This window comes from Symphodus melops (genome assembly GCF_947650265.1).
Source record: "Symphodus melops genome assembly, chromosome: 6".
Lineage (NCBI taxonomy): Eukaryota > Metazoa > Chordata > Actinopteri > Labriformes > Labridae > Symphodus > Symphodus melops.
The window spans coordinates 11644241-11671415 of NC_136696.1; the positions used below are offsets into that span (position 1 = coordinate 11644241).

The 27175-nt window shown below is 43.0% G+C and overlaps 1 protein-coding gene across 1 annotated transcript in view; it reads left to right on the forward strand.

The window, feature by feature from the left end:
• The window catches only part of b4galnt4a (beta-1,4-N-acetyl-galactosaminyl transferase 4a), a 151830-nt gene that overhangs the window by 31479 nt on the left and 93176 nt on the right, over positions 1-27175 (forward strand). The window contains exon 2 of the mRNA XM_079347004.1: positions 22789-22901. Coding sequence (XP_079203130.1) covers positions 22789-22901 — 113 coding nt within the window. The remainder of the gene's footprint in view (positions 1-22788; positions 22902-27175) is intronic.

Sequence of the window (27175 nt, forward strand, 5' to 3'; positions counted from 1 at the left end):
CACTGATGAGAGAGTTGGCTGTATTAGCTGCCCTACAGTACTTATTCATTAACATGCAGCTAGCAGGGCAATTAGGGGTTCAGTGTCTTGCCCAAGGACACTCCGACATATGCCCGTAGGAGCTGGGGATTATATCTCTGAGAGTCCTTCGACTCTACCAGTGAGCCATAGCACACTTTCAATTAAGTTCAAGATTGAATCAGTGAACCCCAAGAAATACGAAGAAACCGGCACAAAACACAGGCACTGACTTAAGTCGCAAACCAAATTCTCCCTCCAAAGGGCAAATGTAAATGTGCCTCGAAGCTCTGGGATCTCTGAAACTTTCTTAACTTAACCCAAAGCAGTTTATGCAGTGGACCGGAGATAATCTTGGTTTTTTCCCAGTTGACACCCAATAGATTTATTCCCAAGCCACATTACTTATAAGGATGAGTTTTTCTGACTGGATGGTTCAACCCCAAAAAAAAACAACCAAAAAAAAAACCCCCATCAATTTTGTGTTTCATGTGTCAGTGTGCATTTATTCTTTGGTGCCTCTGTTGTTTTTTTTCTTAAGCATGTTGCCAAGCAGGGATCCACAGTCTGTGACATACTGTGACACTGTGATTGGACATGTTGGGTTCTGGCTCTGTAAGCGCATTGATCGAGTCCCCAAGTCTGCCGAAAAACTGAACAAGCCAGGCTGTTCATCTGTTATGAAAAGCACATTAAAATGATTCTGTTGCACTCTCTGCTCATCCATGTAGTGCCACCTCCCTCGACGATCTCTTAAAAAATGAAATCACAGTTCTCTGATTGCATGCCCAGTTGCTCGCATACCATGCAGTGTTGGTTTAACTTATTTAATTCCAGATTTTTTCACTCAGTTTTGATCATATCGATGTCTGTGAAGTACACATGTTGTTTATTTTTTTTATTTCTTTTTAGTTTGAAAAAAGCAAGTAGAAACCTTATTTTGACTGAATTTAAAATAGGGACAGTGCAAATTAATGATTAAGCATGATTGTAGCCTTAGGTTGCCATCTGTAGTCCCTTGGCAGGTAGGTGGTACACTACACGTATACAAAACTTGTTGTTCAAAAACTAAACAACAAGTAATGACCAAACATCAACATAAAATGTGTCTTTACTATTCAGATCTATATATGCGGGATTGTACAAAACTGTAGTGACATGTTTATGACTTCTAATGCCCTAAAAGAGATTGGTGAGTAACAGAGGCATTTTGAAAGGCGTCTGATACTCTATACAAGCATTTAAAGCATCTACATGGAGGACAAAACCGTTGTGCCATATAAAAACAAGGTGTGGATAGTTTGTATACTGTATGCTGTTGTTATCAGTCTAGGAACCCATCGCACACCGGACACCTATAATGCCTCTGAGACAAATCACTTTTATATGCACTGGTCATTGTTTAGAGTTGGACGTGTAACTTTAGAAATTACAATAATAAAAAACATCTGCGATCGGAGTGTTAGAGACGCTTGTATCTCGATTTCTTTAAATAAATAGCCAATTTGTTCAGGGCATGCACACCAGTTGATGTCTTACCTGTACCTGTTTTTTTTAATCAACAACTGACAATTGTATTACATGATCCAGATGTTTATGTTGCGATGTGACAGTGAAAGACTAAAAGAGAACTTGAATGTTGCCAATCAGACATGAAGCCCAGGGAGCGATTTTTGTTGTGAAATAACTCGACTGCAGCTGATTTTGTTCTTGGATCCACGAGACTCGACTTTACTATAAAGCTGTGTTCAGCTTTCATATCTTAATTAATGAGTATAATGTTGGTTTGACCAGCTGGACCTTGACTAAAGATTCTCCTTGAAACCAGTCAGTGTAACATCGATTGCTTCAAAGCCAGTGTTTTGATAAATGATCAGAGAGTTGCAGTCAGACGATGACACACAAACAAAAAGTGTGTTGTTTTTTTTTTCCAGTGCTGATCAGACATCCTTCCCTTTCCCTTCCTCTGTGGTTAATATGTCTCATCTCTGAACCCGCTCCCTCTCTTCCCTCTCTCTCTCTGTCTGTTTCTCTCTCTCTTCTGTTGTCAAAGATGTCGATCACTGGCTTCTGTTGTTGCCTTCATATTTGCAGCGTGACCGGGCCCCTGCTGTCGCTGGAGGATACAAAAAGGAACACCCATGAATAATTTACAGCAGGCAGGAATATGTAAACGGGTAAACAGACACAAGAAACAAAATGCAAGCAATTGCAGCAGCTTGCATGAATTAATAGCAGAGGCGAGTCGTGTGTTCTCTTTATTGGAGCTCTCTGTCCTTCATGTCGGATTCAGGGTCAGCAGGCTTAGGGATTTATGTGGCAGGAGAAGTGATAGTGAGCCCCACATTGCATTGCAATTTCATGCATTTGTTTGCTTGGTGGTGCATTTTTGCTCTACTTAGGGGAAGAGTAACACTCTTATTTGTTTCACATTCTGCACAAAAAGCTGCTCCGCTGAAACTGCATGTTGCACTTCAAAAGTCAGTTACTGCTGGGCTGAAGTATTGCTGTAATTGGACTGTTCATTAGAGAAATGCTGACTCGGCAGCTCCCTTTTCAGCACCAATAAGTAGACTGTTGTATAATGAGATTTCTTTGCATTATTATTTTACTCAGGCACTTTGAAACATCTGTGTGGTAAAGAATCCTGTAATTGAATTAATCCTCTAAATCCCTGAAATAGGTTGAAGCTCAATTTGCTGCTGTCACAGGTGGTAGTAAGCACGAAGTCACTCTTAGATTTAAAAGTCAGAGTGGTAGTGATAGGGGAAATGACGGCGGAGCTCCAATTGAGGAAGTCGCTGGTATTTCGGGATGGACGATGTTGGCCCAAGACAAGGCCCAGGTGGCCCCGTATACGTTTCTGGATCATAAAAAGGCCTGCGCTGCGGCTCAGGGTGGAGGTGGTTTGTCATCGGGGCCAGCTGGGGCTCCGACTTTCGAAGTGAGGGGAATTTATCACTGTATGGCGATAAGACAAGGCTATTATTGTCGCTGTCCTCCTTCTTCTCTTTCACATCCTTTTCCACTGCCTCCCTCTCGTTTGTAGCGTAATACCTCTTTCTTTTCCTCCGTGTCCCGTCCCCCCCCCCCCACAGCTCCCTGGTCCCTTCTTCCCTTCTTCCCTGCCCTCTGTCTTCTTTCATCTTTGTACTCTTATATCGTAGCCCAGCTACTCTCTTCTTCTGTCTCTCTTTCTCTCAGCACACAGGTGATATTATCAGGAAAGTAATAACTCCTTGGGACGATGATAAGAGGATAGAGGATAATGGCTGCACCGGGGTGGTACACAGTAACAATATTCAGGTATTAAACACTGCTGATGCGTCACATGGCTGCAGAGAATGATTGTGAAAAAGCAACAGAGAGAGAGAGAGAGAGAGAGAGAGAGAGAGAGAGAGAGAGAGAGTAAGGAAAAGATACAGAGACAGAAAAGATAAGAGGGGCATAGGATCAGAACATTAAAGTAAGTTGGGAAGAAAAGAGGAGGGTGAAGGAGAGTTTGTGTGTGTGTGTGTGTGTGTGTGTGTGTGTGTGTGTGTGTGTGTGTGTGTGTGTGTGTGTGTGTGTGTGTGTGTGTGTGTGTGTGTGTGTGTGTGTGTGTGTGTGTATGAGCAAGTTGATAAACTGTCAGGTTATTTAGGGGTCAGTGTCGTCTCAAGTGTTTTTTAAGGTTTTTGAAAAATGATAAGTCTCTGTCTTTTTACAAGGCACAGCTAAACCTTCCCTTGTTGCCTTCCTCTCTCTTACTTTCTCTGACACGTCGGTCGCTCCTCGTCTTGCTGCTCCCACAAGAGAAGTTGCTTTCGTCGTCGTTTTTCTTTAATATTATTATTTTTTATCTCTGGCTCACATAGACTTGAAGCCCAGAACTTGACTCTCAAGTTTAATCCGTTGTAAGTTTTTTTGAATGCAGACTGGGTACTGCCTCCTCACTCATTGTCTCCCAGCGCAGCAGCTCTGCTGTCAGCCGCGCAGAAGATGGATGAATTATCACCGAGAGGTCTCCTCCAGCTCTCTCACCTCATTTAGATGCTCTGTTCGGCTCTGGCTCTTCGCTAACGGCATGACAGTGAGATAGCCGAGCACCAAGGCCCCTCACTGCCACTTGTTTCTTTGTTTACAAATGTACGCTAATAAGCAAGGGGCTCCACGTTAGGCGTGCTTACCCCTGCTTGCTCGCTCCTGTTCCTCCCGTATAGCAACACATCAGCGGTGACAGTTGCGATTCTGCGGCGGCGGCATGGAACGGCCTCCATATCTACACTGCTGTGATTGGAGCAACTGCATCAGGGTGTCACTATTACCTTTGGGAGATTGTGGGTTTGCAACACCTAAGAGATGGAGAAATCTTGACACATTTGGTCTTTGTGTGAGCGTGGATGCTCATATAATGTTCAGACACATGAAGGTACAGTCTCATGTATTTGTTGTATTCCTCATCCAGATGTTACATGCGTCTTCCTTAGATTTGAAAGATTTTGTTATCTCATCTCACTTGATGGAAGTACTTCTTTGTTGGCACACTCGTCTCCATGGCAACCTATAGTGAAGCAGAAGCACACATTATAGGCCCTAGACAGCCTGCCGAGTTCACAGAGGCCTTGAGCACTAAGCAGCAGGAGGAGATGGGCAGAGGCAGACAGCCATTTAGAGGTGAGCAGGGTGAGTTGGCTGGCAGGTCGCAGAGGGATCAGACTGTTTTTCTGCAAAGCCTATGACCACAATACGAACGAGGCAGGAGATTGATAGAAAAATATTAGCCTTTGCTTTGTGTGTGTTTTCGTTTTAAACTTTTTGTAAAGTTTGAGTTGCTAACAGCTAATCGTAGCAGCTCATGGTAGCTTGAATTGAATTGAACCCCGGGGACAAATAAAGTTTTCTGAATTGAATTGGTCGCTGCTGAAGAGATAGACCTCTAATCATTGTATTTGGAGAATAGCAATTATATAGCACTACGGAATACACACACACATTTGAGGAACTTTATGAAGCTTGTTATTTTTTGGATCTAATGCAAGATGCATGCCACTCCAAGGCTCTGTAGACAGGCCAACAGTAAGACAAATATAAAACAAAAATCTCAAAAGCTTTCTCTGCCTTTAGGATTGTGAATCGTGAATCATGTTTAGCCTGTGACACTAAAGTGAAAAAACAAACAAACACAGAGTTATATCAGATTAGGGCAGTTCAGTAGGAAGCTACAGCTGAGCGGTCACATCCCTAGTATACAAACATTGAGAGGCAAAACTTGTCTCATTTGTGAATATTCAAAGGGCTGTTCCTAAACTGCCTTTATTCTGAATGCAGCAGACCTCACCAAACCAACTCTCATATGCAAAACCTGAATTCTTTTTGGACATACACTACCCATTGAGTGCCAGTTTTGTTGCGTGCGCTTCTTTTGCATATCTGTATCTGTAGCTAAACGCTACAACCCAATAAGGTCATTGCATTTTCTTTTAGATGGTCTATTAATCTTTGAGTGTGTTGGGCCTCAGGGACTCTGATTTTATGTTTTCCTCCATCCAAAGCATTTCTTATTTTGTTTTTCTGTTATTGGAAATATCCTAAGTGGTGACTTTAGTGAGCTATTAGTAAAGTGCAAAACATTACAGGAGCTCAGAGGAGATGGTAGAAAAGAGAGAGAGAGAGAGAGAGAGAGAGAGAGAGAGAGAGAGAGAGAGAGAGTTGGGACCTTTTTGCCCCTGACCCACATTACAGCACATTAAGCATCTCTGCAATCTCTTTCTCACTCTGCCCCTGCACACCCAGAGGCTTTACAAGAGCATACTGTCTTTTACTAGATGCCCCTTCAATCTTTTCTTCCATCAAGCTCCCCTCTCTCCCTCCTTCCTCGTCTCTGTCACAGTCTCTTTGTCTATTTATCTCATCTCTGAAGCCTTGTTATGCCTCTCGTCTTAATGCACTCTCGGCCTCCTCACAAGGCTGTGTTGTTAGAGCTCAACTTAAAGGATCAGGGGATGCAGTACTCAGAGCCAGGCCTATTCATCAGTGGCACAGCAGCCCACCACTCTGCCTCATTACTGACTGTCTAATGGCACAGATCAGTGCAGTTTATTTGCTATAATTAGCTAGCTCCATTTGGCCGGCAGAGCCTCGGCGAGGCCTGCTAAACTTATGCTGCCCCCTGCCATGCCACCCTGCGTAGGCGTGTGCACAAATACTTGGCTGTTAGGGCAAGATGTAACATTAAGAGGCTGCACTGGCTCATCAGCTTTACATCCTCCATTGCCTTGGGTCAACCATGTCTTTGTAACATCATGGCTGATTGCAGGGCGAAAAAAAAAAGAGCCATGAGCCTTGTAAAAGTTTTTAGAAGCTTTGCTCTTGTTAAAATGTGAGTACAGGAAGTGAGAGGAAATGAGCGAGTAGCTGAATCAATCAGTCAATGGCTCACTGAGCAATGAGTAATAGGGGACTGAACTTGTGAGCAGGAAGGGAAATGGTTGGTACTTTACTTGTCTCTCGCAACCTCTTGTCCTGACAACACACTCGACTTCCTCTTCCCCCAATGGTTTCACTTTATCCCCAATTTAATCTCCACCCTCACACCCCCATTTACTTAATCTTTCTTTCGGTCATGCTTGTGCTCCTAAAAGCCGCAACCTCTTGTTTCATCATCCTATGCAACTTTAATCTGGTTCCATTAACGAAAGAAAAACGGATGTATTCAAAGTTCTACTACCGCCATGCTGGTGCGAGCTTACAAGGAGAGCAGCCTACGTCAATGAGTGTAGTAACTGTTTCAATAATTTATACAAATTTGCTGTTTTTGTCTCCTCATCTTTCCAGACCTTTCTTCCAGTGTCTCAATGGATAAATCTGAGAGATAGGATTTAGTCACAGCACTCTTATCGAGTTTCTTGGTGGCTTTACCTGAGTATTGAATTTTCTGAAAACTACGTCTCCCTCTTTATTTAAACAAAACCATCTGTTCTAACGTTTAAAAAAAAAACAGCGTTTCCATTAAGCTGTCATATGTTTGAGAGGAATTATTGACCATTTTTTAGTTTTCTCACTCATTTGTGAAATATTTAGGCAAGGCAAGTTTTACAGGTAGTGGGGAAAAGACATAGTAAATAGACCATTTAAAAATCACTGAAAAAACAATTCACAATCTCAGAGAAGAACCATTTGGCATTTTTACTACCTCCTTTAGATCACAGATTTGAATTACTTTTTTAAATTATTATTTGAATTGCTACATCAAGACCTTTTTCAACCCAAATAGAAGGGCCATTGGGTATTCATTAGTGTATATCTTGCAGGACAGAGGTAACACTATGGAAACAATTTAAAATCATGACACAACATGACAGAAGCATCGAGTTAAATGTCATGTGACAAACAGGGAGAACTTGCGGCTACACAGATGTAAATGATCAGGCCAACAAACACTGTTAATGATGTCAGAGCAGATTCGAGAAGAGCAAGACATTTCCAGTTACGCTGATTCACATATTGGATCTCTGTTTATTTCACAGGAAATTTTTTTGTTATTTGAATTGAGGTTAGAATGACATCATCACGTCATATTGGTTCCAGGATGGCGTAATGTTGGTCTCTCAGTATGGGAGTTTACATTGTGTTTTCAGAAGAAGAGGACAGTGAGAGCTCCAGATAGAGACACAGTCAGACATGCACAAACACACAGCACTGCGCAGCCCCTGCTGAAAACGTCTCGCCTCTGTTACTACCTCCGAAGACGGTACAGAGGTGGGATGACTTTGTCCCCCCATTTTGCCTCAGCGAAACGTCACAGGGGCGAAAACTGTAGTCTCAATAGGGCTAAGGCTCAGATATCTTTGCAAAGACACTGATGGTAGCAATGTCCCTCAGAGGACTATATTTTCTATATTATTTATTTTAGAGGGCTTTTATGTGCACTCATATACTGTGAGGAGAAAGCCAAGCTGCTTTTTCATTTTTACTACAGGAAAGAAGTGAAATCAATACTCCTGCTTTTACCAGATTCTTTTCCATTGAGTATTTGATATTTGTTAGGCAGAGACGGAGGGTATTTTTGGTGCATCTTAAATGTACACACATGCAAATAGCCATCTTCACCAAACAACAGCTGAGTGCAGCATAAGGGCAAGGTCAAGAGACTAATTTGCTGTTATGCAGTAGCACATATCAGAGCAAGCATGGTCGATAAGCAAAGCATCTTTTAGTGAAGTAGGATTTCTGCACAGCAAGGTTGCCGATGTTTCAGCACCTCAAAAAAGAGCTTGCTTCCTGGGATTTAGAGTCATAAAGAAAAAGAGAACCTGAACTCGGCTGCACTCATGCAGGCATAAATACACCTTGGAGAGTGAGGAAGGTCACGGCAGATGGCTAACAGGAGGGCGACAATATGCAACAACTCAGTACAACTATACTTAACAGTTGAGGATGTCTGAATTCAGTGTAACAATCCTTGAAGCAGCAACAACAGAAGTGCATGCTGGGGTCAGCTTATTTTAAAAGAACATATAAAGCTGTGGAGGTCATAGTGGTAGTGGGGGGAAAGTGGGACTTACTCACCAGGGCCGATGAAGGGAGGAGGGCCCTTAATGGGCCTAAAATAAAAATGTGTTTTTATAAACCTTCTTTCCTCTGACTTAAAACTGCAATAAGTCAATTCAAACATGTCAGAATAAAAAACAAACATTGCTGGGTGAGACAAATTATAATGCAGTGTTAGAGGACTGTAAGTTAACTCAGACCTGTGAAGAGCTATTGCGGCCTAATTTTAAAGTCATGAAGACAAGCGTGGCAGAATCTAATTCATATTTATTATGTTGTGTTTTCAGTTTATCTTCAATGTCAGTATGATTTTTCATTCACTAATCTTGTGTTGTGCTAGCAGCAGAGAGCATTGGAGTAAGAAAGCATGAAGTCATCCACCAGTCTTTGCCTTGTGTCAAACACAGACATGAGCTGTTACTGTGTGGGTGTATTTTCTGCACAAATTAGGCCCCGTGATACCACATGTTGTGGAGCTTCATTTAAATGCCAGAGTCTTCTAAAGTGTTGTTACTGCCCAGTAACCCTTTGTCACATACTGTAGCTACCTTCAGGCAGGAACATGCTTCTTTAAAATCTGGCACTCGATCAAATAGAGCATCTTTTGAGGATACTTAATGACCATCTACTGTTTAGTTGTTGAATTAGGTCGAACAACTGCAATAAGAAAGTTAGTTGTACAAAGTGCTAGCATCAAGAGCTGCACAATAAATCAAAATGTTATCGTAATCACAGTATCTCACTATCTCGTAGTTTACTAACACTTTTGAACAGCAGATAGACGAAACAATAGAGTTTATTTAGACTCAGTTTGAGTCAGCTTGAATTTCCCTCGGGATCAATAAAGTATCTATCTATCTATCTATCTATCTATCTATCTATCTATCTATCTATCTATCTATCTATCTATCTATCTATCTATCTATCTATCTATCTATCTATCTATCTATCTATCTATCTATCTATCTAGTTCAGATCTTTATTGGAATATTGAACAATCTTATCGCACATTGTATATTTTTTCCCTTTAGGCTCTGGTGAAATTCTTCACCATTCTATATCGGTAACATAATGTGAAATGAGCCCATCAATAACAAAAAGCCCTGGAGATTTGAATATTGACACAAAATAAAACCACATTGATTTCATTCGACATGCTGTAACGGTTGTGATTATGGAATGTACCTTTAACAATGTGTATACTGTGTCGCTTAGTGGCGACGTCATTAAGCAGTGCTTTTGCTACCTGCTCCTCGTGGAACGATGCGCACACTACGCTGGTCGGACGTATTATTTTTCGCTCCTGTTTTCTTTATTTTATAGAACAACAATGATGGTCAAATATGGCACTATTTTGTTCATGTATGAAACGATAGTAGCCGTACAACCGGGCTTGATAAGGTTGGAGTGTTTATTTAAATAAACGACGAGCATTGAAATCCCCGTATAGTGTGGACGTGAGTTTTTGCCTGCCGTTTTCCTCCACTCTCCACGGCCTTAACAGAGCAACGGACCCAAAACCATCACAAATGGCGCCCGAACAACTTTTCCTTGGACCTTTCATCAACGACCAGTGCAAGTATTCGAAGTGAACATTTTTTTCACCATTCTTTTTTCGCCGTTTTGGACTGTGTTAAGCTTGGCCGCGCTTTTCGGCGACATCAAAGTCACAAGCGGGTACGCGCGCGGGAGTGTCGCAGCGCGTACGGACAGAGAGTCGGCTTCAGACGGAACGCTCCACGTTTCCTGGACTTTTGGAGTTTCGGTGTACAGAGTTTCCCTCCGGCAGCTACGGTAGGCGACCCGGTGGACGCGGCGACGGCTCCCGGTTTGCTGTTACTGAGTGCTTCGTCCCTGGCTGTACGTGAAGGCTCCTCGGATCCCCAAAGACGTGTTTTTCTCCTCCCCAGCGCCTGCCACTCTCCTGCTCTTTTCCCCCCGTGGATTTCCGTCACTCATGCCCGGACTGTTTCTGTGGAGCTGACGTGATCGGTTGGGTAAAGTATACTAACTGGAATAATTACTAACAAATAAAGGAGAAAAGAAAGAAGAAACACAGCATTGATAGACTGAAACTGTAGTTATCGCCTCTTACAAGTGTGTGAAAATAACTATTCAGACTGTGGTTGGCATAACTTATTTGTGAATAACACTTTATTCATAATCTATATTTCAGTGATTTCATTCAGTATTTACAAGAGAAGTGTTTTCCTGCTGTTTATGCCATTTCTAATTTTTCTCTTGTATTTCTGGTGTGTTTTCAGTGAAAAATATTTTCTCTACGAGTGATTTAAAGGAGTACACTGTCTAATGTCTATACCTTATCGCAGTATTTGCTACACTGTGTGGTTTAGTAGACCCGAGCTACATTTATAATTATATGAATCACTTTTGGAAGTTAACTAATATTTGTCTCTAAAAAAAAAAAAAAAAAAAAAAAAAAAAAAACACATACAATGGCGACCCATCCTGACTTAACTGACTGCGACGTTCACGTTGACTTTATGCCCCTCCCACCTCGAGCCACTCGGAGTCTGCCCACTGCTGACCTTGAGCTGGAGGTGAAGAGTCTGCAAGCCGAGGTGGAGATGCTTCAGATGTGTCTGCATGATTCTCTTGAGCTACAGAAAAGTATCTTACGGCAATGGGACCAAAGCAACAAGGCAGGCCTCAAAGCCCCCTCTGCTCAGCCCGCTAATCTTGTCCCAATGTCCGCTTCAACCCCACATGCACCTGATTCTTCCTACATAAGACCTCAGTATTCTGACATGATGGCTCCCGATCGCACTCCAGCTGTTACACCTGCTTCACGCCTTCAGTCAAATTCTATTGAAATCAACAATACTACAAGAGTTCTTGCAGCCGCGCTGCATCAGGCAAAAATTGAGCCTCCTGTGTTCACTGGTGATGGTGTAATTCATCCGGAAGACTGGCTACAATCTGTCAATACATACAGGTCTTCCCTCGACTTAACAGATATTCAGATCCTCAGGGAACTACCACGCTTCCTAGCTAAAGAGCCGAAGAAGTGGTTCAGCGTGCTCAAAACTCATGTTTGTACTTGGAACGACTTCTGTGAACTGTTCAGGATGGTCTTCCTACCCGCTGACAATCAGGAGCGTATCTTGAGAGGTATCCTAGATCGCATCCAGAGGCCTGAGGAACCCCTCCCCTCGTTCATTGCCCATATGCTCAGCGAGTTTAAGAAACTTAGGAGTCCACCATCAGAGCTCGAACAAATTGAACTGATCTGTAAACACACTCTCGAAAAGTACAGAGTCGCGCTTTATGGCGCATCTGTCAAATCAGGCATTGAGCTAATGCTGCGAGCACATGAACTTCACTCTGTCCTCGGCCCTAACCCTCCTCAGCCATCCCGTGCTAAAGTGAAAAATATGCCCGATAGAGAAACTTATTGCTTCAAATGTTCCATGCCGGGTTTTACTTCCCGCACCTGCCCTAACTGTTCCACAGGCCCCCAGAGACCCCCACAGTCACCTAGGTCCACAGTTGAGCTATCACAAAACCCACCTCTAGACTCTAGTCCCCACTTGGATGCTGTGAGAGCTGAAAACGGATATGCTGTGGCAGAGGCAAGGCCATTCACTAGGAAGCAGGAAAACTTCCAGGGGGGGAGGACATTTCGCAGAGGCAACCCTCCCCCCAGTCGCTAACCCCGCCTCCCCCTCCATCGCCCGCCCCAAATGATCAACCTGTGCTCGGTCACGTGGAAGATGAAACTTCAGAGTCATTATGGAACACCCCACTTAAGGCGAAGGTGTGTTTTAAAGGGGCAGCGATAGAAGCCACTTTCGACACAGGTGCCTCACTCTCAGCTGTGAGAGCAGACTTAGTCCACGAAAATATTCAGAACGGATCCTACACTAACACATGGTCAGGCCCGCCAATCCGGCTCGCAAACAGCGCACCCTGCAACCCATCAGGGGTCACCTGGCTAACAATTGGGTTTATGGGCAAACGTTTCTATCAGCGGTTTGTTATAATCCCTGGACTCTCCTCTCCCCTAGTTATGGGAATGGACTTTATGAAACGTGCATCAATCACCATACATGTACCTACTAGAACTGTGCTCAGGGGTGACGACTCACTCTGCCTTGATGACTTTGTTGAAGATGGACTAGATGCAACATGTCTGTCAAATGAAATCATGATGTGTCTCGATTCTCCACAACCTGCCCTTCGTGATAAGGTAGACCAAGCAAACTTAGTGGAGAACGAGAAAACAGAGCTGTTAAAGCTGCTTGAAGACTACAGTGATCTGTTCGATGGTCGCCTCGGCCGCACCTCCCTCACTGAACATGTCATTGTCACCGGAGATGCAAAGCCTGTCAACCTTCCCCCTTATCGCACCTCTCCTGCTAAGAAACGGATAATTGAGGAACAAGTTCAAATGATGCTACAGGAAGACATCATCGAGCCAGCATCAGGGCCCTGGGCCGCTCCTGTGGTCATAGTGAACAGGCCCCCTCGCGACCCACGGTTCTGTGTAGACTTTCGGGGTCTCAACCAACTGACAGTAAAGGACTCATATCCTTTACCACGAGTTGATGAGTCTCTTGACTTCCTGTCCAGAGGAAAATTTCTCACCACCCTGGACCTTACTCGAGGTTATTGGCAAGTGGCTGTCGCCGAGAAATCCAGACCAAAAACTGCTTTCATCACACACTGTGGCCTGTTTCAGTTCAGAGTCCTCCCCTTTGGTCTTTGTAACGCGCCTGCCACCTTTCAGAGGCTCATGAACTCAGTCCTTGCTGGCCTCATATACAAGTCATGTGCTGTGTACCTCGACGACATTGTTGTTGCCTCGCCCACCTTTGAACAACATCTGGCGGACCTGGAAGAAGTCCTCGCCAGACTGAAGTCGGCCGGTCTTTCCTTAAAACTAATCAAATGTCAGTTCTGCCTCAGTGAGCTGACCTTCCTCGGCTACCGTGTCACCCCATCTGGCGTTCACCCTGACCCAGACAAAGTGAAAGCTGTGATGGAATTCAAGGTGCCGTCTACTGTAAAGGACGTGCGACAGTTTCTTGGCCTAACAGGTTATTACCGTCGCTTTGTGCAAGATTATGCCAAGCATGCTGAGCCGCTCTTTGCCCTCACAAAGAAAGATGCCCCGTTCAACTGGGACAGCAACTGCCAAAAAGCTGTGGATTTCCTGAAGAGTAGCATAACTTCGGCACCTGTATTGAGATTCCCAGACTTTTCACGTCCTTTCTTCATTCATACAGACGCATGTGATGCTGGCCTTGGAGCAGCGCTAATGCAAAGAGACACCGAAGGCAGAGATGTTGCAGTGGCATATGCTAGCCGCGCTCTGCATAAGGCTGAAAAACCATACTCGACACCGGAGAAGGAGTGTTTGGCCGTCATATGGGCTTTGGAGCACTTCAGGCCGTATGTCGAAGGCCTCCATGTGACTGTTTTCACAGACCATAGCAGCCTCAGGTGGCTGATGTCTCGTCCCAATCCTTCTGGCAGACTGGCTCGATGGTCTCTCCGACTCCAGGACTTCGACTTCGATATAGTCCATAAACCTGGCGAACGTAACAAAGTACCTGACGCCTTGTCCAGAAACCCTCTACCCGCAACTGACTCTCCCATGGATCTCTTGCCTGCATATGCTACGATAGGGAGCTTGGATCTCCGTACACTGCCCCCAGTGATGCTGACAGACCGCCTAAACGTGCGACAACTTCAGCTGGAGGATCCAGTAACTGGCGAGTTACTCCGTCAGTTGGACGATGACCGACAAAATGTGGATGAAAGCCACGTCCCTCTTCAGTATGCGGTGCAAGATGGTCTCCTCTACTTCCTTGACCCAAAAACCAAATGTGGTCTACACCCACTAAAACAAATGAAACTGTACGCCCCTACTGCCATACGGGGTTGTCTACTGAAGCATTATCATGACCATCCCACAGCTGGTCATCTGGGCATTACAAAGACTCTGGCACGCCTTCGGCTCAGGTTCTTTTGGCCGACAATGGCCTCTGATGTCAAGAACTATGTGGTCTCGTGCGCTGTATGTCAGATCACCAAGCCAAATCAAAGAAAACCAGCTGGTCTTATGGTCCCGATTCGCCCACAAAGGCCTTGGGAATACACGGGTGTGGACTATGTCGGCCCACTGCCTCGCACACAAAATGGAAATGCTTACATCCTCGTCTTCGTGGATTACTTTTCAAAATGGATTGAGGTGAGCGCAGTGAAAGAAGCAAATGCTCAGGTCGCAGCTAACAAGTTTATCACCGACATCTTTGCCCGACACGGTGCTCCAACATACCTCATATCAGACAGAGGGACACCATTCGTAAGCGACCTCTTTGAGCACGTTGTATCTACACTTGGGACTGAGCACAGGCTCACTACGGCGTATCATCCACAGACAAATGCTACAGAGCGCGTCAATCGTACTCTAAAAACAGCCATTCGTGCATATGTGGGAGACAAGCACACGTCATGGGACAAATTCATCCCTCAGATCTGTTTTGCATTACGCACAGCACCCCACGAGAGCACAGGCCTTAGTCCCTCTATGATGTTGTATGGCCGAGAGCTAGAGACTCCACTTGACCTCGTCACTCAGCCCACACCCGATGGGATGGATGACCCCGGAATCCCCTATCCGGAATGCCTGAAAGCCTCTCTTCAAGAAGCACATGATCACGCCCGAGCGGTGCTTTCTGAGAGTCACGATCGCCAGAAACGTTACTATGACCTGAGACGTCGTCAAGTCTCCTACAAGATTGGGGATCTTGTCAGAGTAAAGACCCATCCAAGGTCTGACGCGCTGACTAACTTCACAGCCAAGCTGGCCCCACTATTTGCTGGCCCATACCGCATCTCCCAGAGACTCTCTGATGTGAACTATAGTCTCACGAAAGCTGACACTGGAGAGGAAGCTGGAGTTTTTCATGTAGTGAACATACAGCCGTTCCACACGTGGACCTCAGCTTCAGCCAACAAACGTAAGAGTCATGTGAACCCTGATGAACGATGTCCTGACTTACCAGAAAACGAACCTGGGCCTGCTGACAACGTCGCTGACGCTGACTATGACCCCTTTGACCCTGCTCAGAACTCTGTTCGAGAGACTGACGATATGACTCTAGACTCTGGCCCACAAGATGTTGACCCGCCTCTGTCTGACTCCGTCACTGACCGTGCTAGACACTACAACCTAAGACCTAGACTAAATCCCAGAGTGACCTCTGGATGGTCAGACATTAGGTGGACGAACCCGTATCATGCTACCAGATTGGATTTAGAATGAACACTTTCTGGTTGTTGTTCATATGTGTTTTAAAAAAAAAAAAAAGCACAATTGTTTTATTTGTCAGTGGTGTACGTTTATTATGCATCCTACCAGAGCGGTAGTGTTTTGTTTATTCTGTACACAACAAGAAGAAGAATAAGTTTTGGTTTTATATTTGTACTTGATATGGTTAAGATGTTGTTTTTCATGCATGAAAAGGGATTTCATGCTGTGTTTGTTTTAGGAGCCTAAACTTGTGTTTTGTTTATTTTTGATGTTTAAGGACTTCCATTTACCTGGTACTGACATGTATGCCGGTTACCTGATTAATCCACTGTATATTATCCTACTTGGTCCTGACAGCTTAACTGCTTACTCATGTGTGAGGGTATGTTGAGTATAGACTGTATCTCTGTGTACGGCTGGGGACAGCCTTTGTCTCACCGGGGGGAATATGTAACGGTTGTGATTATGGAATGTACCTTTAACAATGTGTATACTGTGTCGCTTAGTGGCGACGTCATCAAGCAGTGCTTTTGCTACCTGCTCCTCGTGGAACGATGCGCACACTACGCTGGTCGGACGTATTATTTTTCGCTCCTGTTTTCTTTATTTTATAGAACAACAATGATGGTCAAATATGGCACTATTTTGTTCATGTATGAAACGATAGTAGCCGTACAACCGGGCTTGATAAGGTTGGAGTGTTTATTTAAATAAACGACGAGCATTGAAATCCCCGTATAGTGTGGACGTGAGTTTTTGCCTGCCGTTTTCCTCCACTCTCCACGGCCTTAACAGAGCAACGGACCCAAAACCATCACAATGCTCCTGTCTCTGTTTTATTATCAGTGCAGCATTAGCATTTCATGTGAGGTGTGGAGAACATGGTGTTTGGATCATACGGTCAAATAGACTGTGATAATGACTGTTCCTTTAGATACTCTGAGCTGCTGTTTGTCCCAGAGGGGTTATGTCATTTTTACTATGTAAATGCCCTGGGCTATATTCAAACTAAACTCCTCTAATTCACTTCACCACTTTTTTATTTCTTGTATATGGTTCCCTTTTCTCTTCTCTCCTCACTGCCCTTCGTTGCTGTTCTCTGAGCTCCTGATCTTTGATTCAGTGATTAGCATTCTGCTGTGTCACCATTCTATCCATCACTAAACATACTGTACGCCTTGCATTGAAACCCTGTGGTTGTTGTTCAAAGATGAAAACGAGACATCGGGGATGCACCTCGCACACACAAATGCACGTACTACTTCAGTGTGTGTGTGCACACACACGGAGATTACACTTGCATATATATAAGTTGGCTCACATACAGCAGAGATGAGAGCTGTGACAGCTGCAGTTGGCTAAAGCTATAGAGTTTAGAATATCATTAGTTTTAAAAGGGCAGCCCAGGCAAGGTGAGCTCATTTTTCAAAAGTAGATGAAGCAAAAGTTTCCCGTGAATCCGTGTCTCTATCTACAGATTACACATCAACCTTGGATAAACCATATTCTTAATATCTTCTGTTACAGACTTTATCTTCTAAATACCTAAAAAAAACAAAAAAAAAAAACAGCCCTCGCCTCTGTCCTCTGGAGGTTACTGAAGTTTTACCTGCTTATCAACACAGTGAATGCATACTGCTGCAGTTTAAGGACCAGGGGATGTGAACTGATTAGGCTGAACATAAGAGAGGAAGGCTACTGCTCGATTAGTATTCCGCCTGTTCTCCTGCTGGTGGCGGAACTCGTAGTCGATTGGCTTCCATTAACCTGCCATTCTGCTCCTCATTACTTCATTAGAGCGCACACTGAGGCAGGAGGAAGTCCGCCACAGTCCAGGGACTGGGACTGACTCCTGACTCTCTGCGTCACACGTGTGTGTGTGTGTGTGTGTGTGTGTGTGTGTGTGTGTGTGTGTGTGTGAAGCCAATCACTCTGCGCATTGTTCTTCTATTCCCACCTTTTTTTTTTTTTCTTTCATGTGAGCTGGTTTCCATGACAGTCTGGCTGTTTCAGCATCATTTGATTTGTTCAACCATCTCAGACTTTTTGTATCAACTTAACAAAATGTTTTGGCTTCTTGATCATGACAACAAGATAATTGAGATGAAACGATCACTGGCAGACTGGCTGACTATGCTGTGTAGCGCTTGTTTTGTCATGTGAGGTAAATGTTTCAGGTGTTTGTTGTTATATTTTGGCCACAAGAGGTGGCCAACGATTCTATTTATTATTGTTTATTATTATTTCAAATTTACCCTCTGCACATATCATACAGGATACAAATGTTGCACAATCAATAACTTATCCAATGTAATATTGTGTGATCTCAATATAAAAATAATCATGATTATGATGTTTGCCATAATCGAGCAGCCCTAAACCTCTACTTCCTCTCAAGCAGGGATCTATATTTACGAGTCATTTCTACTGAACAGTCACAACTTTCTATCTGACAAGCATCAAATACGTTTTTCCACACATGCTGTACATGCATGAATTTAGTCACACTTAAACACATTACCAAACACATATTGTAAGAGTGGTCAGGAATGCACATTTGTACACACACACACACACACACACACACACACACACACACACACACACACACACACATAGATGAAATATATTAACGCACACACAGCACTTTGATGCTCTCATTATCTCTCTCTCCATGTGGGACTGTTGAAGAATTAATTACAATTTTTTTTTTTTTTTTGCTTCACATGGCCCCCTCATTTCAAAATATATGGGGATATAGATAGCAGGAAGTTGTTCCCTCATTTGATAAGTTAGTTTCATTCAGGCCTCTTGAGTGAGCAGGGACCCATATTGTTCTGTCAGTGCTTTAGAACTGATTTTCCCATGAAAGAGGTTCAGTCAACATTATTTCTCCTCCTACTTCAAAAGACAAAGTTTGATGCTGGAGGAGAAAAGGAAGAACTAAAGTGGCAATGAATACTTTAGGAGTTTGCCTCCTTAAGTTTGTCTGTCATCTGGCTTGTGTTTTTCTGTGTGTTCTTTTTCCTGTTAAACTCAGTGTGGTGTTAATCTTTTCTGTACTATTTACAATTTAGTTTTAAAGCAAAGCCAAATAGTTATCATAGTCATTTTTTATTACCTATCTTGATTAAATTGTCTTTTGCAAGTACTATTTGTATGCATTTCTATTATGTGATGAGGCAAAAGCAAGGGGCGACGTTACAAAACGACGCCGAAGTAGCAGATGAAGAAACAGAGACCGCTTTAAGATGCTACAGTGAGAATATTTGTCTTCATTTTTGGTCTTCAACAAAAGATCATAGAACACCACACTGACAAACAGAAAATGTAATGCTGCTTTTTAATTACCGGTACATGCATGGAGATTGATGGAGCTATATACTGTATGTCACTCCCATTGGCTCGATGGGAATTTTCCTGATAATATCCGGCAGCGTTCTCACATCAGCTCACTTGGACTTGCTGTGGAAAAAATACTATGGGGCTGGCAGTCGAAACTCTGAGTGAAGTCAGAAGTCTTAAAAATGTTTGCGTTCACACTTACAGCTCTTCAAACAATTATCAGGAGTTCATCAGCAGTTTTCCACATGTGTGAAAGCCCTTTATTATGGCATGTTTTCGGGCTGTGCTGTCATGTACATAAACTGTACGCACTGATGCTTTTAACCAACTGAACTTCCTAAAGATTAAATAAGGTCATTTGAAGTTGATGCCTGATTTAGTGTTCTGTGTGCTCTTACATGTTTGAGAGAAGGTGAACGCTTAAATGAGGCGAGGCACAGGGTGGGCTCACCTCGCTCCCTAGTGCATTGCTGGCTCATTATAGCCTCAGAAAAAAGGTTCAGGGGAGATGTGCTGCTGGTTGACTCATGCAGTGACTCACACGGTGTTTACTCAGACATGTCAGAACTAAACAGCAAAAAAAACAAAGGATGTGGCACAAACACACGGAAATGAATGTGCTATACATTAGGGCAAGCTTTGTATGCCAATCAAAGTATTCTATCATTGATATTTTACAGGGGTGGGAACCTTAGGGTAACTAATGATCAGTGTTGGGTAATGTTACTTTAAAAAGTATCTTGTTATGTTACCAGATTACAGCAGTCAAAATGTAACTTGTTACTGTGTTAAAAAAAAAAACATTACGTACAACAAAAGCTTCCCTCTTTTACATGCAATTGAGCTAGTTAGACTGTGCGTTGACACATCTGAAGGCTGAGCTTTCTGCTCATGTGCAGCTACCAGCCCAGAGGAAGAGAAACAAAAAAAAGATAATTCCTCTCGACAGCAGGAAAAGAGAAATGCAGCACTTTTTTTTGCAATATATTGAATTAATCAAAAGATCACTTTTAACAAATTACTTGATTTGCTGAACTAAGGTGTAACGTTACTCATCACTACAAAATAAGTAGGGAGATGACTTTTTCTGACACGTGATCCCCAACACTGCTCATGATATGATAAGATGTGATACAATACATCGCCCATGATGACAACACTAATCTCCCAATACAGCCATTACTGCCTTAATAAATGTATTGCAGGACAATCATACAATGATACATGATGATATCTGATAAACTGGAGAATATGAGCCCAAAAAGGTTAGGTGCAGGATTACTGTTTATTCTCTGTGCTAACATCTTTCAGCCATGTCTGACATCCTGCTGTCTGATTGTTATTATTTTTATTTTATGAAGCAGATTGAAGAAACATTGCAGGACATGTGCGAATAAATCCACATTTTTAACTTTTACAAAGGGCGTTTTAGTCCAACAGGAAGATCAAAAATTGAGAAGTTGAAGTGTCCTGCTTTTTGGCTCAACAATGGGAGGAAAGTCAGGCTTGAAGTGAGACGAAGTTGAGCACTTCTACTCTTTGGTGTTTGCTCTTTGATCTGAGGGAGCTCTGATAGACCCCGCAGGCTGTACTTAGACGCTGCATGGCGAGCTGGACCAAGGTTTTCAAAGCACAATTCTTGTGGCTCATGTGGCCTCTGTGGACAATGAAAATGGCACCGACTAAAAGCTTCCACTTCTTCAATCTGATGCTTTTTATTTTTTTGTTACTTTATTTTTATTCGGGTTGCTGTGACCTTTTCAGTGCACTTTCTCCTGAGCGGACAAGCCCCAGAAAACCATTCAACACAGAATAAACTCTTACCAAAGAGAGAGGGGTGGAAATGTAGTTTAGAAGGCATTGAAATTCAAGCATGGTAATTTTCCTTCCTGTGTTATTCATTCAACAAAAGAAGGTTTTTCAGATCAAAGCTGTGTTTTAATGTAGTTGTCTGGTATCAGGGAAATTGCTAAGGGAATAGTGGGAGACAGGCGAGATGATATCCAAACAAATAGAAGAAAAAAACAAAAGAAATCATAGACCGAGATTAGTTTGCTAGTTTGCTGGAGATTTTTAAGAGATACAGAACAAACTTTATCTTTTGGCTGACTTGAATCTTAATTTTTGTGTTTTTGACTTCGCTTTTTTTCTCGTTTTCCACTGTCTACTCTGTCTCTGTACATGCATGTTCTTTGTTCTCCTTGGCTGCATCAATATCCTCACTGGTCAACCGCAAATGCACGCACACACGCACCTAGACAGACACACACACACACACACACACACGCACCTAGACAGACAGACACACACACACACACACACACACACACACACACACACACCTTCTCCCCCTTGCTCAGTCCAATTCAGCCCACTCACACTCATTGTAAAGGGGACATATTGGAAAACCATTAGCACTCATTATGCTTTATAGCTGCCTGTTCTCCCCGTTCTGTCTTTTAATCACAATCCCTTGTGCGTGCGTGTGTGTGTGCGTGTGTGTGTGTGTGTGTGTGTGTATGTGTGTGTGCGTGTGCGTGCGCGGCATGCACACCCTTCTGTGTGTGTACTCTACAACTACCCCTGCTCAGCAGACAGTAATGAACCACTTTCACTGTAATGCATTTGGGACACCACAACGTCCCCCTCCTCTTGCTTTTTATGGGGAAGTCAATGGCACAGACGCCACTTTTTATGGCATCCCATCTGAGAAGCAGCAATGTTGTGCATTGGTGAAGGGGAAATGAGATGAATGGTGTGCGACACAAATAAAATGAGATTGAAGTGAATATAGTATGAATTCCCTTTTTTATATGAACTCCTCGTCTGGCTGGAAACTCTTATAAGAAACCTTGTGAATCTCTGTTTGCTCCTTGTAACTCCAAATAACCAGGCTCTCATAAAGTGTAGAATATCCGGTTACCGCTCCGTATTGAATTGATCCTCCATGACTGTGTGTGTGCGTGCGCGCGCGTGCGTCCACACGTGCATGCATTTTGCTGGCAGCAAAGAGAGGTGGCAATTTTGACCATATGCTCTATGGCAAGCACACAAAAACACACACTGGCACACACAAACACATCGTAATGAGTGGATTTAAATTCCGGTTGCTCTCTCTCCAAGCCATGGCAACTGTCATCATTGTGCTGCAAAACTCCCATAATCCATCTGTGGCATGACAGCATCCTAACAGCTTCACTTTGTAGCGAGAAGAGCTATTCTTTATGCCTCTCCATTTCCTTATCTCTTCCTCTTTTTTTTTTTTTTACTCCCTTTTTATCCCCTCAACTGCACCTGTCACATTTCACCTCAGGACTGCTTCCCATTCTTCTTTCTTCTCCTCGTGCTTTTCCAATTACATTTTTTAACTTTACTTTACTCAACAGTGATAAATTTGACTAATAGTTCACTAGCACTGTTGACCATGATGATTTTCATAATTCTAATTATACTTTCTATGATGATGATGACGGTAGAGATCTGTAAGATAATGAAGCCATTAATGATGGTGATTTAAAATGTAGATGAGCAAGATGACAGCGACAGTGGTGATGATAATGGTGCCTGGCTGCCTGTCTGACCTGTCGTCTGTGTTTTCACCTTGGCCCCAGATGGAGAAAGACAGACGGAGGGGACGGACGCCAGCCGCAAGAGGGACGCTCGCTCCTCGGCGGGACACCACAAGAGTGAGGACACCAGCGACAGCAGGGAGGACGAGGCTGCAGTGAGTCTCCAGCTTTCTTTTCTTTTCTGAATATCATAGTGGTGACACCAACCTAAACACACGCAGCCTACGCGTCCTTCTGAGTAAGCAGCAGTGAGGTTTATGAAGATAAGATAATCCTTTATTCATCTCACATGTGTGTGCGTGTGTGTGCGCGTGTGTGTGTGTGTGTGTGTGTGTGTGTGTAGGATCTCAGAAGGGCTTCAACAATAACAGTCCACATCTTAAATATATTCAACAACTAACGTCTGAAATGGAAAAAGTACAATACAAGAAACAGGTTATGTGAAATATTCAAAACATTCAAATCCGTCTTCAGATTTGATTGTTTTGAAAGTTTCCTCATAAAACAAAAAACAAACTCCTCCTTAGTTCAGCCTTTTGACCCCACCCACTGCAAGGAATCCTAATCAAAATACATCTGAATACATCACGATATCTAACCTCCCCCTCAAGCAGAAACTGCTGCGGTGCGTTTCATGCTGAGGGATGTGAAATTAGACTGAATGGAATCCTACAGCCGAACACAAGATAGCGTTTGGACCACCGCCACAGATCATTAGCACGTTAGTACATGCTGCAGATAAACCACTTGGACAGTCTGACACTTTAAGTCTTATTTCCCCTGACAGTGGTTGGATTTAAGGGTTAAGTACAGCAACTTTGGACCCATGTAATTTCCCAGCACTGCAGGACCTGCAGAGCCCATTAGCTCCGACTATCTCCCGTTGCCTCCAATAAGCAGTCCCAACGACTAAATGTCTGATCCAAACGTCTGTTAAAAGAAAGATTTAGTTGGAATTAAGGGTCCTCTGCTGTCACAAAATGTTGGTTTTCGACAAATCTGTTTCATTTCTGCCATACAGTCTCTTCAGGACAAAAGTTTTGGATTAAACTCCCTCATTGATCACACTTCATCTCCTGTTGTGTCAAAAACACTCTAATCCTGAGTTGTAATCCTTTATCTCTCTCTTCTTAGATACATTTCATCAAGTTTTTTTTTTTTGGGGGGGGGGGGGTTTTGTTTAATTAAGTCAAGTACAAAAAAAAAGACTCTTTTAATACTCTCCAGATTCCTCGCTCATCGTTTGGCCTTCAGGCAGGCAATTTAATATCGCTCCCTCCTTTCTCTACCCGGTCCACCAGGTTTCCGCACCAGCACTTGCCACTCATGTTGACGGGCTGCCTGCCTTAAAATGGCACATTGCCTGAGGCTCAGGTGTCTGTGAAACTACCTGAGGTGCTAAAAAACCGAGCTGTCAAAGGCAGACGATCTGCAGTAATTAAATGTTCATCGCATATCTTGCAGTGTTGCTTTTTAAATATCATTGTAAAGCAAAGGACAGGGACAGATTAATGGGATGTTTCAGAATAAGTTTTTGGTATTTTGATAGTAAAATCTTAACCTTTAAGGAGGATCATTAAACGTGGCTATAAAGAGAGAGTCTGAGAGGATGCTGTTTGTGGAGTGAAGTGAAATTAATAAGAAAGGGTAGTTTTAATCCAGGCAATCCTCTGTTTTTTTATTATCAGGATACACCAAACAATAAAACCCTGATTAAAAATATCTAAAAGAAAACTATCTGTATTTACTCGTTTCATGTCGTTTTCTAACAGCAGTAACATTCATGTGTTGCCCCTATGTGCAGCTTAACTGTAGCATGGACAGATGCAGAAAATATGCAGCGCAACATCATTTTAATTCATTCTGTACAGTTTGTACTTGGCCACACACAAACGCTGTGGCTGCAGGAGTTTCCTGACATACACTTTCAAATAATTTAAAACCCAAACAGTTTCCATATCTCTGTATGGGTGTCGACCAGCCGAGGGTAACATCCAAGAGAAGACGACAATATATCTTATTCCAGAAAAAAAAAAAAAATGTCGTCTTCAAAATCGATTTATGTGAAGGCCTTCAGGAAATGTGCTTGAAGAGATAAGAGTCATGAAGGGGATCTTCTTCTTCTTTCTTTCTGAATGGCCCTCCTCTAAAGTCTAAACCTGCCTGATAGCGTTTAGCCTTCTCCTCTGTTGCAGCCAAATGAAAAGCAGCTGTCGGGGTGAGTAAGTCTTGTGAAGTGAAACGCTAATGTTCCGAAAGAATTCTGCTGAAGTCACTAAAATGTGTCACAAATTAAATGGCACACTTTTTATGAACTGCCATAACTTTGTTTTTGTTTTGTTTTGTTTGCTGACAGGTTTGGCTTGCGTCAAATCATCATCACTTTGATGAACTGTGTTCATACTAACACAGCAAACAAGCTCTAAATCATCTCGATTACAATAGTGGGGATGGGAATTTCCTGCTGCAGAAGGTGCTCTGTTGGATTTATGATGAGCAGAGTAAAAGACTGAGCAACATTTATGGTTAGAACAGTTTTCATTCTGAGGCGAACACAATGCTCTCCTCCTCCTCACAGCATCACTCTTCATCTATGGTTTACTTTCCCTGTTTACCAGCTCCTTGTTCTGACAAAGCTTGACCTCCTTGTGTGTGTGTGTGTGTGTGTGTGTGTGTGTGTGTGTGTGTGTGTGTCTGTATATGTGTACACTGTGTTTCACATCCCTGCTCATTCAGCAGCAACATCTCGAGGAAATCCAAAGCAACATAATTGACACCTGCAGTCGATGTGGCGCTGATCCACTGAGAACGCTGCCTCACTTAGAAAATGTCAGCACCAAAGGTCAGAGCTGTATGTCTGTGTCCAGGCCTCGTAGCCAAAGGCGTACATGTACGTGTGTGTGTGTGTGTGTGTGTGTGTGTGTGTGTGTGTGTGTGTGTCAGTGTGAAGACAGGACTCAGAATTCACTCAGAGTTTCAGACTTATTTAGTAACATTCGGGATGTCACAACTCTGAATCCGCAATTTATCAGGTTTGAACGAGGGTTTGTTACATTTCTGTGCACAAGCATTCGATGAAGGACAGACGGTTTTGCCAGTAAAGTAAAACGAACATGCATGCTCGAATGAATGAAAACACAAGACAACAGGCTAGCAAGTAATGTAATACCGTCTCACAAAGAAGGGACATCGTGACTTTTGAAAGCATGCAGATGAACTTGTTTAAGTTGTCTTTGTTACCTCTGCTTCTTGAAAAGGTCATCATGTCTCTTATATTGGAGTTGTGTTTGACTAATAAGCTATGCATACAGACTGAGACAAACAAATAGTCCAAGAATTATTGTTTCTGCTTTTGAATCTGCTATTAAAAGCTATGTCATTCAATTTTCTATTTCTATTAAATCCTAATTGTGACACACACACACAATCATCTCTTCATCATATCCAGTGTGGTGCACAATCATTTTTTAAATCTCGCATTATGTAAGTTTAGATGATTGTTAAGATGTGCATGATGAAACGCGAATTTAAACAACAACGTTCCTGATTTGAAAACCTTTGTCAGTCTGACCCCAGTTTTAGAGAGAGAGAGAGAGAGGAGGATTTAGTGTATTTAATGTGCTTTAATATCAGTAAGGGGGACAGAGGCCCTTCTCCATTGTTTTCATCCTCTGCGTTAAGCTCCTCTGGTGTTATGTGCTGCACTAATAGCTCACTAAAGCTGCCATTTCAGAAATTTTAGACAATGAAACCAAAATGCCACGGATGAAAACAAAACAGAAAAAGCCCCCAAGGCTGTGTGCACTCAAAATTAATAGACAGCCTAAAAGAAAATGGACTGACCTTATTGCAGCACAAACACGCAGTCGGAGGCTTAGAGCAGGACGACACAAGGACTGTCTGGTGAATTGCTAAAATTGAATCAAACGAGGACTTTGCAAGGACCTGCAAAACCTTCTTCTTTCACTTCTTCACTTGCATTTTTTCAGCATCCTGCTTTTTCTCTGAAAGTGCAGGTGAAAGACGGAGACAGGTAGCATCCTTGAGGTGTGAAGAAGTAAACAAGAGGTTGCTAAATTCTGATCATGAAAGCCTTTTAAAGGTTTCCTAAGCCTCTTTTGTTTGTCGTCAGGTGGAAGGAGAAAGCCAGAAAACACAGGGCGAGTTAATCCAAGCACATTAGAGACTGGGAAGGTGAAAATAGAGGAGAGACTAAAAAGGAAGGACCCTAGAAGAAGCGAGAAATCAAGAGAAAATCAGGCATAAAGACAGTTGAGGAGATGAGGAAGAGGATGTTTTGAAGTAGGGGTAATTAGATTTTCTCTCTGGCTCTCAAAGCCTGCGACTGAGCAGCATGTGTTTGCCCCTGCACCTTTCTTTCTCTGCTGCAAATTGCTGCTTAAATAGTCGACAGTGTGACAGGGTTGGA